At 33.8% G+C, this 15,300-nt stretch overlaps 1 protein-coding gene across 2 annotated transcripts in view; it reads right to left on the bottom strand.

Annotated features, from left to right (window-relative positions):
• ADAM10 (ADAM metallopeptidase domain 10) overlaps positions 1 to 15,300 on the bottom strand; it is a 153,433-nt gene that overhangs the window by 39,784 nt on the left and 98,349 nt on the right. For both annotated transcript variants that reach the window (XM_012443127.3, XM_012443128.3), the window contains exons 6-8: positions 5,640 to 5,789; positions 3,355 to 3,447; positions 160 to 343 (exon numbers count right to left, since the gene is read on the bottom strand). In XM_012443127.3, the coding sequence (XP_012298550.1) occupies positions 160 to 343; positions 3,355 to 3,447; positions 5,640 to 5,789 (427 nt within the window). The remainder of the gene's footprint in view (positions 1 to 159; positions 344 to 3,354; positions 3,448 to 5,639; positions 5,790 to 15,300) is intronic.

A 15,300-nucleotide genomic window follows, 5' to 3' on the forward strand; every position in this document is an offset into this window, starting at 1 on the left:
CTTTTACTTTATGCTTATGAATCTTGCCTAACTCAAGTAGTGTAAATTAAGATATTGTACAGGCTTCACTTTCTCCTATACTCTGAAAATTCAATATTCCCTGAAAACTCCTCTTTGTTTCAAGTAGTAAGTTAAGGCATATTTAATATGATAAACTACCTGAAGGTGCTCCAACCCAAGCCAGACCAAGTACACCATCATCAAAATCTCGGTCTGTGAAGACATAGGCCAAACAGTAGTCATCATGATTCTGCTCAGAATTCAATTCCAGAAACTTCTCCACACCAATATTTGGGAAACGGAAAGGATTTGTAGGGTCCTTCTCATCAGCAGTTGTATTGATCTAAAATCCAAAACAACAATTTAGTAAGTAATGTTAGCAGAATCTTAGTGTAAGTCTCTGCTCACCTTCTTCTGCATACACCTGGACAATATGCTCAGGGTCCCACAGAAATGAGGCCTGAATTAAGGCTTCTAAGGTTGTTCCCACTGCCCACATCCCTCAGCTAATCACAGAAGGCAAAAGGATAACAACAAATAAAAGAAAAAAGAAAGGCAAGGTAGGGAAATTAAAATTGAAGATGTTAAATTTCTGAGCAAGTATGCACCAGATTCCCGAACAGAGAACACCTGGGAAGAAAAAAACAAGTTTTGCTTTTAAAACCTCTAGTAAAGGAAGTACAGTTTCTCAAATTTAATCATCTGAACAAGTCTCCTTTAGTCCTAATCTCCTACATATGGTGATACTTATAAGGATACAAAACCCTATATTTTAGCAAATTATCAGACTATAAAATAGATATCAAAAATAATAATAATTTTTAAAAATCCCCTTTGCTGACGTTCCTGGAAAAAAAAATAATAATAAATAGATATCAAACCCAACATTGTCAGTTCAGCAGGCAAATCATTTTCCTGGTTTTCCTTGCCTAGAGAGTCACATGAGCCAAGCCAAACTAACTGCAAGCTTATTTTTTTTTTCCTGAACATGGGCAAGAATTTTGCTTTCTAATTTAAACTCACTTCTTTTACTATTTCAAGCTGAGTTCTTCCAGAATGTTTCTTTTGATACTTAGCTACTATACTCCTACTACAGGTTCCTCCTTCAGAATCTGAAGAATACTCTGTTCTAATACCAGACTTCTATTAAACAAAAGCTTTTATTTATTAGCCCCTGCATCCTTCCAGAGACCTGTGTGTCTCCTCTGAAGTCCTAGAACAATTTGGCTTTCTCCAGGTAAGCCAAGAAATTACAATATGAAAGTAAATGTATTTATGGGAACGTAAACCTCAGTCTAACGGAAAATGTTGCCAGTAAGGGGATGATATAATGATACAACAAGAACTATAGGTACTATAGGTCTCTTTATGATCCATACTCTCCAGTAAAACCAAGAGGTTAAGAACCAGGAAGGCAAAACCACCATCAAGGGCAACTGCTTAAGAACAGATACATCTGGTTTATCCATTAACAATTAACCAAAAACAATCAATTATGGCCATTTAACAACAAAAAAATTCAAAAGCAAGCACACTGTATGTTATACATAGTCCATGCTTAAAGACAAGCTGTAGATGCCTTTCTCCCACTAAGTATAAAAATGAAATTTCCTAGTAATTCTCTAATACTGGCTATAAATAAAAATTGCATCTAAGGCTAGGCACAGTGGCTCATGCCTGTAATCCCAGCATTTTGGGAAGCTGAGGAGGGCGGATCATCTGAGGTCAGGAGAAGACTAGCCTGGCCAACATGGTGAAACCCGTATCTACAAAAATACAAAAATTAGACAGGCATGATGGCGGGTGTCTGTAATCCCAGCTACTCGGGAGGGTGAGGCAGGAGAATCACTTGAACCTGGGAGGCAAAGGCAGCAGTGAGCCAAGATCAAGCCACTGCACTCCAGCCTGGGTGACAGAGCAAGACTTGTCTCAAAAAAAAAAAAAGCATCTGAATTTTAATTACCTCTATTTAAATAGATTATTAATATTTGCTGACAGAATATAAATTTTAAATTAATAGGTCATGAACAATCTTCAACAGATAAAACTTAAAGTTTTAATAATAGTTAAGGTCTGAAAACAACCAACTACCACATTATTCACTTATATACATGCATTTCTTCACAAGAGAAATCATTTTCCTCAAAAAAAGTGTTTCACTAAAATGTGTTCAGGTGTTCTCTACTTTTCATGACTTACATTTTATTGCTCTGCCTACTAGACAGCAACACGTATACCTCTTATCACTGTTACTTGCTCATTTTAGGATTTATATTGCTCTCAGAATACATGAAAGCAATTAATTATGAACACTTCTTATACTGTAAATTAACAAACCATATTTCACCTTAAGAAAATCCAATTTAAGATTTAATCATACTACTTCTAAATTTAAGGACTACCTACAGCTATGTGACTGAATGTATATACTAAAATTTTCTAGTATATAGACATTTTTATCTAACCATATTTGAAGAAAAATAGGAGAGCATAAATATTAAGGAACCCTGTGGCAAATACTTTTGTGAAAGGATAATTTTTTAAAGTTTGGTTGTTTAGTATATAAATACTGTTTCTTAAAAAGCTATACATATATATTTAGAATATTCAGAAAATTTTTTTAAATAGCCTAAATTTGTCAGTAATTTAATATTTATTTATTTACCTGTAATTTATAACATTAAAACTAATAATAAGTTACCATATGGCTCTGGACCAGCATTTCTCAAAATACCTTAAGTATTCTGGGTTCTGTTGATGTTAACATATAAAAAATAAAAAAGTTTCATGGTTAAGAATTTAGAAAAATTGGGTTTCTTTCTTGAAAAACTTCTCAAAACTTGATATATGTTACTGTGAGCTGTGAATTTTCAAGATGATTATAGTACTAAGTGTTTTTCCAACTTCCAATTTTATTTAAACATTGCATTTATCCTTTTTCTCCCCTGGAACACCAAATGGGACACATACTGAAAAATATTGCACAAGGTAAATTTTAGGAAACTGAGGGATAACGTTGGGGGAAACAAGTCAAGTACTACATCCGTAGTTATTGAAAGGTAAGAGATTTCTTAATAGTATGTTAATCATATAGATTAAAAACACACTTTTCCTCTATTATAGTCCAGATTAAGGCCTTATATATTTAATTCTTAAGTCATAAACCCAAGTATGTATGTGTGTGTGTGTGCGCACGCACGCGCGTAAATGCCAACAGTAAAAAACTGCATTAATAGATACAATTTAAACTATTTAATTCATGAAGATAAAATTAAAAGTAAGCATTTTTTTTTTTGTAAACATGATTCTGATTGTTTCACTTTTTAAGTGTTTTTAATTATTTAAGTTCCTTACTCTTATGCGTTTCACCATGAAACTGATGTTGCGGATTCCGGAGAAGTCTGTGGTCTGGTAAATCGTATCAATCGCTTTAACATGACTGGATATCTATAATTTAAAAAAAAGAACATTTTAGAGGCAATGTTGAAATATGAAAAAGATTATAAATTTCCATTTCCAAAATCAATAATTATTCATATCAGGCCACACTCAAATTTTAAAATGTCAACATTATATACTGGACAGAAAAATGAAAAAGATTAGTGAGCTGCACTGAGAGGGGAGATTCTATTTTCTTTTTTTTCTTTTATTTTTTTTAATTTAGAGATGGGGTTTTACCATTTTGGCCAGGCTGGTCTCGAACTCCTGACCTCAGGTGATCCACCCACCTCGGCCTCCCAAAGTGCTGAGATTACAGGCATGAGCCACTGTGCCCGGCCGATTCTACTTGCTTTTCCAGATTCCTCTGGTCAACAACAAACATTTTTTTTTTGAGACGGAGTCTTGCTCTGTTGCCCAGGCTGGAGTGCAGTGGTGCAATTTCAGCTCCCTGCAACCTCTGCCTCCTGGGTTCAAGTGATACTCCTCCCTCAGCCTCCCACGTTGCTGAGATCACAGGTGCCCACCACCATGCCCAGCTAATTTTTATATTTTCAGTAGAGACAGGGTTTCACTATGTTGACCAGGCTGGTCTTGAACTCCTGACCTCAAGTGATCCACTGACCTTGGCCTCCCAAAAGCTGGCATTACAGGAATCAGCCACCTCACTCAGCCCAAACATAAACTTTTGTTTCAGTCACATAAAAATTTTGTTTTTTCAATCTAGTCCTACAATGTCACATGTCCATTCATTTTCACATATTTCCTACACCTAGAGTATCTTTCTCAACATATCCTTCAGACTCAGCTCAAATATTTTCTATAAGAACTTCCCTGACAGTTCAGGACACTCAGTCATTCCCTGACTTTAATCTTACTATTGTTGCACTAGTACACATTCTATAAGCTTTGTTGACCATTTTCTATATTCTAGACACTGTTTTAGATGCTGGGGATATAGTGGTGAACAAAATACAGAAGGTCCCTATAAATTTACAGAGGCTTATCTTAGTAGGGGAGGAAAGGAAGAAGATTAAACAAATATAATAAATATACATTCACATTTTGCTAAATTCTACAAGGAGATAAATGATGATAAACCCAAAAGCATCTGTTTACCAAGCTGACTCCCAGCTAAACTCTCTAGCTGGTAAACTACTGTGTAGACAACTTTCTCAACTTCATTTACAAAAAGTACTCTTGCTACCATTTATGTGAAAACATATATGTATACTCTCAAAACTATTTTCAAGGAAACTGTAAAAACATAAAACAAGACAGTTAAGTAAAAGCATAATAATATTCATTTCAAAGGTAGCCCGGGCTGCCAAACACTGCTAATGAAATTCCTAACTGTGCTTATGGGGCTCATTATAAATTCATGCTATTTTGTCTTGAAATTTATTTGTTCCTTGGTTAGTCCTATATAATCGCCTACCTCTTTAACTATTACGTTTTTCCTCACTAGCTTCTCTTCCTCATCCTATTCACCACATACAGATAGCTCCAATTTCTTCTCTTTTGAGTTCATTCTTTCCACATTCAATCTCTCAAGGCTACCCTGCCCTCAAGCTCTAGTTCCACATTTTCCAAATCCTAAGGGAAGGATTACCTGGCTCTTATACATGTTTAAAAATAAGTTCATCCCCATCACCAAAATGAATCATTCATACTAGTGGTAACTCCATCTTCTCCACTTCAAATCCCCTGAGTCAAAAATTCATTCATCAAATTTTTATTGGGTATCTTCAACACGAAGGACATTTTGAAGGGTATTCTCAAAATATCTATACTTTAATGAGGGTTAAGAAGACACAAGTGCAAATAATAATAATGTAACTTAGAAACTGCAACATACAATAAAAATACAGAGTAAAATTAAATACTTGTAGTTGGAAGGATTCCTCCAACTTTCCCTCCTTTAAGACCAATAATGAGAATTCAGCTCTCTTTCCAAAGCTAAGCTTCAGTGTCATCACCTCCTTCAGGAAATCATTGTCTTACCACCTCTCTTTTGACACTAAAATATCCTAACTGGTCTTTCAGTTATCAGTGTACTTGTCTTACACATTTTATCACAACTGAAAATACATACTTTTTCCCAAAAAGAAAATACACTCACTAATTTAAATTTTTAAAGAAAAGTATAGGTATTATAAAACAATATGAGTACTACTAAAATAGTGCGTAATCATAAATACCTGGGCAATCACAGCTTCTCGTGTTCCATAATATTTAAAGAACAAATGATCAGTCTGAATGTAAAGCTGACAAGTATTTCTTTCAGCTGAAGTTGTACGTTTTTTCCTCAGGAGTTCTGGACCATTAGCAGCATGTTCTTCTTGAGGTATCTATATGTCAAAAAGAGTCATTTCTGATAATTAGCATGCTTTACTACTATCATTTTATCTAATTATGAATAAATACTATAAACAATTTCATATTCTACTTTATATAACACCATAGGTATTTCTGCTGCTATTAAAACTTCATAAAATCATTGTCTCATATCTTCTCCATATAGATGACTTACTATCTATTCAAGAAACTCCTTCACTTTTAAACATTTTCAAAACATATATTTTAAAATGTATTCATTTAAATCTAAACAAGTTTTATAAGAGCTTATAATACTTTGGTATCTTCTCTACCTCACATCTAATACCCATCTACCATCCAGTTCTGTCAAATTTCTCTCTTAAATACCTAAGTTTTTTATCCATTATCTCTGGCTCCACCACTCTAGCCCAAATTACCATTACTTCTTACCTAGAGTACTGCGATAAGGTCAATTTAATCAACCAATATCCAAGAATGGCCTTAGATCTATTCTCCATACTACAATCTTTTCAAAATGCAAATCTGAATATGTTATCCACCTCACTAAAGTATTTCAGTGACTTCCTATTGCTCTAAAGATTAAGCACAATATTCTTTATATGTTCTCCTAAATATCAGCATTGCACAGCCTCTACTTACCTACCCAGCTTCTTCTCATTCCATATTACTTCACAAAAAGACCCTACTACATTACCCAACTCTAGCTCTCTGTGGTACAGCTACATAAGCTTTCTTTCCACAGTCTTTCTCCTGCCACGGTCTTTGCACATGCTGATACTACCTCTTCTGAACTTGTTAATATCTTCCTTTAGACTTAGAGAAGGCCACTTCATCCATTATACCACTCCACAGAACCATGTACCAATGTCTCTTACATATTGCAACCTTACATTTATTCATGTGATTATTTAATTTCTGTCCACATCCCACTTTACTCACTAGAATGTAGGTTCTGGAAAGAAGAAATTATCTCTGTTTGATCCTCACTGTAATGCTATCACCTAACACAGACTTGGCAGCAAAGAATAGACAGTAAGTATTTATTTTTAAGACAGTCTTGCTCTATTACAGGCTGGAGTGTGGTGGCATGATCACAGCTCAATGTAGCCTTAAACTCCTGGGCTTAAGCAATCCTCCCGCCTAAGCTTCCCAAAGTAGCTGGGAATATAAGCATGTGTCACCACGCCTGGCTAATTATTTTTTGTAGAGACAGGGGTCTTACTATGCTGACCAAGCTGGTCGTGAGCTTCTGGTCTCAAGTAATCCTCCTGTTTCCTGAAATACTGGGATTACAGGCATGAGCCACAGTGCCTGGCCTCAGTAAGTATTTCTTCAAAGAATTACCACTGCTATTGAATCCAAGCACTCAAACATTTGTTAACACCTAAAAGGATCATCTTAAGTAATTCTGATGGCACAGTAATATAAAACTCAAATTAATTTTTTTTTTTTTTTGAGACGAAGTGTCACTCTGTTGCCCAGGCTGGAGTGCAGTGGCTCAATCTCAACTCACTGCAACCTCTGCCTCCCAGGTTCAAGCAATTCTCCTGCCTCAGCCTGCTGAGCAGCTAGGACTATAGGGGGGTGCCACCACATCCAGCTAATTTTTGCATTTTTAGTATAGACAGGGTTTCACCTATTGGCCAAGTTAGTCTTGAACTCCTAACCTCATGATCCACCCACCTTGGCCTCCCAAAGTGCTGGAATTACAGGCATGAGCCACTGCACCCGGCCCCAAATTGAATTTTAAGCCACAATTTCTTCTTCCTTGACATTTCCTTCTCCCTTAAAAATTCCACGTCAACAAACACAAAATGAAAAACTAGTATTATATACTATACACTCAAAAAAGGGTAACTATGTGAAATGATGGAAATGTTTATTTGCTTCACGATAATAACCATTTTGACTATCTGTATGTATCGTATATCATGTAATACACCTGAAATATACACAATAAAACTTATTTTTAAAACAATTTGTATTATAGATATATATCTTGCATTTATATAAGATATATTATGTATTGACTTACCAAAAAATGTTATATTTATATATATGTTATATATATTATACAACTATATAATATATAGTGTATTTGTACTATATATTATAGATTACTGAAATAGTGTTACATTTTGGGGAACTCATATTTATATATAATTACATATACAATTATATATAAATATATATTACATATATATTTGATATAAATATTTTTATATGTTAATATATTTACATAATTATTAAAATATAGTAATATAAATAGCATATTTGTACTATATATTATAGATTACACTACTGAAATAGTGTAACATTTGGGGGAATTGTCCCTTAGGCCTACCTTGAATACTATTCTACTCAGGATTTTCATTTAGATGGTCTCCGGGTTTCAGTTTATAAAGTTTGTAAATGACTCAAACACTGAGAAGTATTTCAAATCCACGTATTTGTGAAATGCAGTTATTCCACACAAAAAGGAATTTGTTTCTTAGCTAATGCTGAAGTTTTATATATGAAAGATTTTCAACTCCAGACCAAAATAGAAAACCAAAACTGGATGCTTTCATGTGAAAATTCTATTTAAAGGAAAGTTTTAAATTAAGAAATCAGTGTAAAATATGAAAAAGTGTTTCAAGCAGAAACATTAACATAAAGGTGTTCCAAGTTTATTAATCAAGTAGTTCAGATCTCCCATATCTTTAGTAAGTTTTATTTTTTGTATGACTGTTCTCTTATTTATTGAGAACTGAACTAGAATCTCTCATCATATAATTTTTCTATTATTCCTTTAGGTTTTGTCAATTTTTGCCTTACATACTTTGAAGTTATAATATTACAGACATACAAATAAAAGGCTGCTATAACATAAGGGGGAACAAAACGTTTTGTCATTATGACATATCTATTTCAGTAATGCTTTTTTGGCCTTAAAATCTACTTAATATGAATAGATATATTTTTATTAGAGTCAGCAAATTTTATATCTTGTACTCCTTTACTTTCCATCTTTCTGCATCCTTATATTTTAGGAACAGTTTTTGTAAAACAGTTTGTGGAGTTTTGTTGTTGTTAAATCCAACCTGATTATATTTTAATCAGTGTATTTAATCCATTTACCTTTAACATCATTACAGATTATTTTTGGATTTAAATATCCAATTTTATTATCTTCTATTTGTCCTGCCTCTTCAATATTCTTCTTTATCTCCTTTCTTACCTTCTTTTGGATTTTTATTATTTTATCCATTCCTCCATTAGCTTGTGAGTTATGTATTTTACTAATACTTGACTTACCAAAATCAAATATGAATCATAACATTTACTCAATCCTAGAAAGGAACCTCAGAATACTTTAATTATTTTTCTCACTCCCATTTTAACTCCCTCTATATCCACATATACAACATACAAATATATATCCCCTACAAGTCTTTACTATTAGTGCTTTGTAGTATACAGTCAATATTCACTTAAAATTATCTAATGTGTTCTTTATTCAATACTTCATCTGCAAATTAGCATTTGAGCCTACAATCTTTCCACCAGGAAAAAAACTTTTAGTGTGTCAGATAGGTATATATTCAATTTGAAATGTGTTGATTTTACTTTTATTGATTTTTCTGAGTACAGCAGCCTAGAGGATGGCAGTTTCTTTGTTTCGGCATATTCTACTGTCTTTTGGTTTCAACTGCCTCCAATAAGAAATGAGCTGCCATGTTTACTGTTGCTTCTTTAACAATGATTACATTTTTTTCTCACTGGCTGCTTTTAAGATTATATCTTTGGCTTCTCAAATAATGTGCTATAGTATTGTTTTCACTGTAACGTATTAATCCTGCCCTAATTACAGGGGTTAACGAATTTGTTGTTTGATAGCTCTCTGTTACATTTGAAAAATTCTTAGCCATTACCTGTTCTTATTTGACTCTCCATTTTTCTCCTTCAAGGACATAAATTATATAATATACATATATTAAACCTTCTGAATGTATCATCTATGTCTCTTATGCTCTTTTCGTATTTTCCATTCTTTTACTTCTTAGCAGTTTTCTCTACTTTCTTATATTATCCAAATCTAAATCCACCAAATTCCTAATTTCTGTTGTTACATTTGTCAATTCCACATTTCCCATTAGGTTCTTTTATTAATTTTCAATTTTCTGCTAAAATTTTAAACTTAGTCTTTATGACTTGAATATATAAAAGTCTGTGTTGGAATGTTTTAATATGAAAAAAAAAAAGTCTGTGTTGGATAAGTTTATTATCCAGGTATCATTTCCTTTGTTGATTGATTCTCTTGTTCTGCCTGATCATGTTGTTTTATTTGTTCATATACTGGGTATGCTGAACTGAGTGCCAGGCTATGTATATGGATAACCATAGATTTAATGTGAAGTTGTGATTGACATCTTTCTCCAATAGATTTACTTTCACTTCTGGTAAGCACAGTTAGGCTTGGTGCACAAATAATCCTGGATCACCTTAATCCAATCAAGGACTGAGATGTGGTGTGAAACTTTCATCCCTGTGAGGAAAGGTTGAACATTTTATGATTTATACCCTTTTTCTTAAGGGAGCAGTCCTTCAAGTTCCCAACCAAAAGCTCTTCTGGGCAGATCCTAAATAGTATTTTCATCCTCAGCCTTATGAGTCTCCACAGTTCTACTGTCCCTCTCAGTCTCTCAGCTACCTCCTCAGAAATTCATAGACACACCTGGAGAAAAGGAAGAGCCAAATACCAGGATCACCATTTTAGGAATATACTTTTTTCTGAGATCTTGGCCCCATGCTTCTTCACAGTCATGTTATCTTTCCAATGCCTTCAAATAAATACACACAAATATACAAAACACATATATGGAGATACACATACATATATATTTAAAAAATATTTTTATTTTCAGGCCAGGTTGCTTTATATTAGTTGTACTAATCAGTTGTTCTCTACTTCTTAAAAATAATTTTTTATTAATTTTATACATTGTGAATACATAAAATTTATACAAAGTTTATAACGTCTTCACTTTAAGGTATCTTTTATTTTTAATATTCATATAGTGAAATATATCCATCTTCTTTATACTGAAAAGTCTTACATATTCAAAATGTTTCTCCAGATTAAAATCCAAAATATCTTATAATAACACCTTTTACAAAGTATCTTTTCAAATGTTTTGCCCATTATCTATTAGTTTTTTTTCTTTTTAAATTGTGTGGGTACATAATAGGTATATATATATATGTATTTATGGGGTACATAAGATATATGATACTTTGGTACAGGAATGCAATTGCATCATGTTAAATGGGGAGTCCATCGCCTCAAGCATTTATCCTTTGTGTTACAAAAAATATAATTACACGCTTTTAGTTACTACAATTTAATTATTATTGACTATAGTTGTCCTGCTGTGCTTTCAAATACTAGGTCTTATTCATTCTGACATGTTTTTGTGCCCATTACCCATTCCCACTTCCCCCACCACTGCTCTAATATTCATGGCACCCTCTGGTAACCATCCTTCTACTCTCTATCTCCATGAATTCAATTGTTTTAATTTTTAGCTCCTACAAATAAGTAAGAATATGTGAAGTTTGTCTTTCTGTGCCTAGCTTATTGCATTTAATATAATGACCTCCAGTTCCACTCATGCTGTCGCAAATTACAGAATCTAATTGTTTTATGACTAAACAGTACTCCATTGCATATATGTACATTTTCTTTATCCATTCATCTTAATGTACACTTAGGCTGCTTCCAAATCTTGGCTATTGCGAACAGTACTGCAACAAACATAAGAGTGCAGCTATCTCTCTATTTCTTTGGGTATATATGTAGCAGTGGGATTGCTAGATCATATGGTAGTTCTGTTTTTTGTTTTTTGAGGAACCTCCAAACTGTTCTCCATAGTAGCTGTACTAATTTGCATTCCCACCAACAGTGTATGAGGGTTTCCTTTTCTCCACATCCTCACCAGCATTCGTTACTGCCTGTCTTTTGGATAAAAGCCATTTTTACTAGGGTGAGATGATATCTCATTGTAGTTTTTATTTGCATTTCTCTGATGATCAATGATGCTGAGCACCTTTTCATATGCCTCTCTGCCATCTGTAAGTCTTCTTTTAGGAAATGTCTATTCAGCTCCTTTGCCCAATTTTTAGTCAGATTAGATTTTTTCCTATAGAGTTATTTCAGCTCCTTATATATTCTGGTTATTAGTCCCTTATCAGATAAATAGCTTGCAAATACTTTCTCCCATTATGTGGGTTGTCTCTTCACTTTGTTGACTGTATCCTTTGCTGAGCAGAGGCTTTTAAATTGATGTGATTCCATTTGTTCATTTTTGCTTTGGTTGCCTGTGCTTATGGGGTTTTACTCAAGAAATTTTTGTCCACGCGAAAGTGGAGAGTTTCTCCAACGTTTTCTTGTGGAAGTTTCAAAATTGAGCACTTAGACCTAAGTCTTAATCCATTTTGATTTGATTTTTGTATATGGTGAGAAATAGGGGTCTAGTTTCGTTCTTCTGCATACCTATATCCAGTTTCTCCAGCACCATTTATTGAAGAGACTGTCTTTTCCTCAATGTATGTTTTTGTCACCATTGCAAAAAATGCAATGTAGGCGTATCAATTTGTTTCTGAGGTCTCTATACTGTTCCATGGGTCTATGTGTCTGTTTTCATGCAAGTACCATGTTGTTTGGTTACTATAGCTCTATAGTATAATCTGAAGTCAGATAATATGATTCCTCCAATTTTGTTCTTTTTGTTCAGGATAGCATGGCTATTCTGAATCTCTTCTGGTTCCCCATAAAATTTCAAATGGCTTTTTTCTAATTCTGTGAAGAATGACATTGATATTTTGTTAACAATTGCATTGCTTTTTGTAACATTAACATTTTAATAACATTGATTCTTCCAATACATGAACATAGAATACCTTTCCATTTTTTGTGTAATCTTCAATTTCTTTGATCAGTGTTTTATACTTTTCATTGTAGAGATCTTTTACTTCTTTGGTTAATTCCTAGGTATGTAATTTTATTTGTGGCTACTGTAAATGGGATTGCTTTTCTTTTTCAGACTGTTGTTGGAAACAACAGCAGAAATGCAACTGATTTTTGTATGTTGATTTTGTATCCTGCAACTTTACTGTATTTGTTCATCAGTTCTAATAGTTTTTTGGTAGAATCTAAGTTTTTCCAAATATAAGATTATATCATCTGCAAACAAGGACATTTTGGCTTCTTCATTTCCAATTTGGGTGGACTTCATTTCTCTCATTTCTCTGATTGCTCTAGCTAGGACTTCCAGTACTATGCTGAGTAACAGAGGTGAAGGTAGGCATCCTTCTTGTGTTCCCAATCTTAGAAAAAAGCTTTCAGTTTTTGCTGAAAGTGTTCAGTATGGTACTAGCTATGGGTCTGCTGTTTATCACTTTTATTATGTTGACATATGTACCTTCTACATTCAATTTTTTGAGCATTTTTATCATAAAGAAATGTTGACTTTTATCAACTTTTTCAGCATCAACTGAAATGATCATTATCATTTTTGTCCTTCATTCTGTTATAATGTATCACATTGACTGATTTGCCTATGTTGAACCATTCTTGCATCCCTGGGATAAATTCAACTTAGTCATGATGAATAATCTTTTTAATGAATTGTTCAATTCAGTTTGCTAGTATTTTTGTTGAGGATTTTTCCACCAATATTCATCAGACATAATGGCCACTCGTTTTCTTTTTTTGCTGTGTCTTTATGTGGTTTTGGTATCAGAGTAATACTGGCCTCCTAGAATGAGTTTGGAATTTTTCCCTTCTCTATTTTTCGGAATAGTTTGAGTACCATTTGCATTAGTTATAATTTAAATGTTTGGTAGAATTCAACAGTGAAGCCACTGGGTCCCACGCTTTTCTTTACTGGAAGACTTTTTATTAAAGCTACAATTTCATTACTTGTGTGTCATTGGTCTGTTGAGGTTTTGAACTTCACAGTTCAATCCTGGTAGGTTGTATGTGTCTAAGAATGTATCAATTTCCTAGAAAATGAGTTTTTGGAAAAAAAAAAAAAAGAATGTATCCATTTCCTCTACAGTTGGCAATTTACTGGCGTAGGGTTGCTCACAGTAGCCACTAATGATCCTTTGAATTTCATCTGTACCACTTGTAATGTCTCCTTTTTCATCTCCGATTTTATTTATTTAGGTCTTCTGTTTTTTTTTTCTTAGTCTGGCTAAAGGTTTATCAATTTTGTTAATGATTTCAAAAAAACAAATTTTTGTTACTTTGATCTTTTATACTGTCTTCTTCATTTCTATTTCATTTACTTCTGTTCTGATGTTTATTATTTCTTCTACTAATTTTGAGTTTGGTTTGCTCTTGCTTTTCTAGTTTTTTAAAATGTATCATTAGGGTATTTATGTGAAGTTTTCCTTCTTTCTGGATGCAGGCACTTATAGCTATATAAACTTTCCTCTTAGTACTGCTTTTACTGTATCCCAATCTTACGTTGTGTTTTGTTTGTTTTTTGAGACAGTGTCTCCCTCTCTGTTGCCTAGGTTGCAGTACACTGGCACAATCTTGGCTCACTGCAACTCTTCCTCCTGGGTTCAAGCAGTCATCCTGCCTCAGCCTCCCAAGAAGCTGGGACTGCAAGCATGCACCACCATACCTGGCTCATTTTTAAACTTTCTGTAAAAACAAGGTCTCACTTATACAGCCCAGACTGGTCTCAAACTCTGGGCTTAAATGATCATTCCACATCAGCTTCCTAAAGTGCTGGAATTACATACATGAGCCACCACTCCTGGCCAGTAAGTTGTGTTTCCATTATCATTTGTTTCAAGAAATTTTTCAATTTCCTTTTTAATTTTTTCACTCACCCACTGGTCATTCAGGAGCATATTGTTTACTTTCCATGTGATCGTACAGTTTCCAAGATTCCTCTTGTTATTGATTTCTAGTTTTATTTGAGTGTGGTCAAGAGAAGATGCTTGATATTATTTCAGTTTTTTGAATGTTTGAAGACTTGTTTTATAACCAAACATATGGTCTATTCTTGAGACTGACCCAGGTGCTGAGGAGAAAAAAATGTATATTCTGCAGCCACTGGATGAAATGGTCTATAAATACCCATTAGGTCCGTCTGCAATCTATACTGCAGATTAAGTCTGATGTTTCTTTGTTGATTTTCTGTCTGGAAGGTCTATCCATTGCCGAAAGTGGGGTACTGAAGTCCTCAGCTATTACTATATTGAAGTCTATCTCTCTTTAGCTCTAATAATATTTTGCTTTATATAATTGGGTGCCCCAGTGTTGGGTGCATTTATGTATTAGGCCATTTTTACATTGTTATAAAGAAATAACTGACACTGAGTAATTTATCAAGAAAAGAGGTTTAACTGGCTCATGATTCTGCAAGCTTTCTAGGAAGCATGGTGCTAGCATCCGCTTGGCTTCTAGAGAGGCCTCAGGAAGCTTGTAAGCATGGGCAGAAGGTGAACGGGGAACAGGCA

The sequence above is a fragment of the Aotus nancymaae genome, unplaced genomic scaffold, assembly GCF_030222135.1.
Source record: "Aotus nancymaae isolate 86718 unplaced genomic scaffold, 86718_ANA_hifiasm-v0.15.2.pri h1tg000041l, whole genome shotgun sequence".
Lineage (NCBI taxonomy): Eukaryota > Metazoa > Chordata > Mammalia > Primates > Aotidae > Aotus > Aotus nancymaae.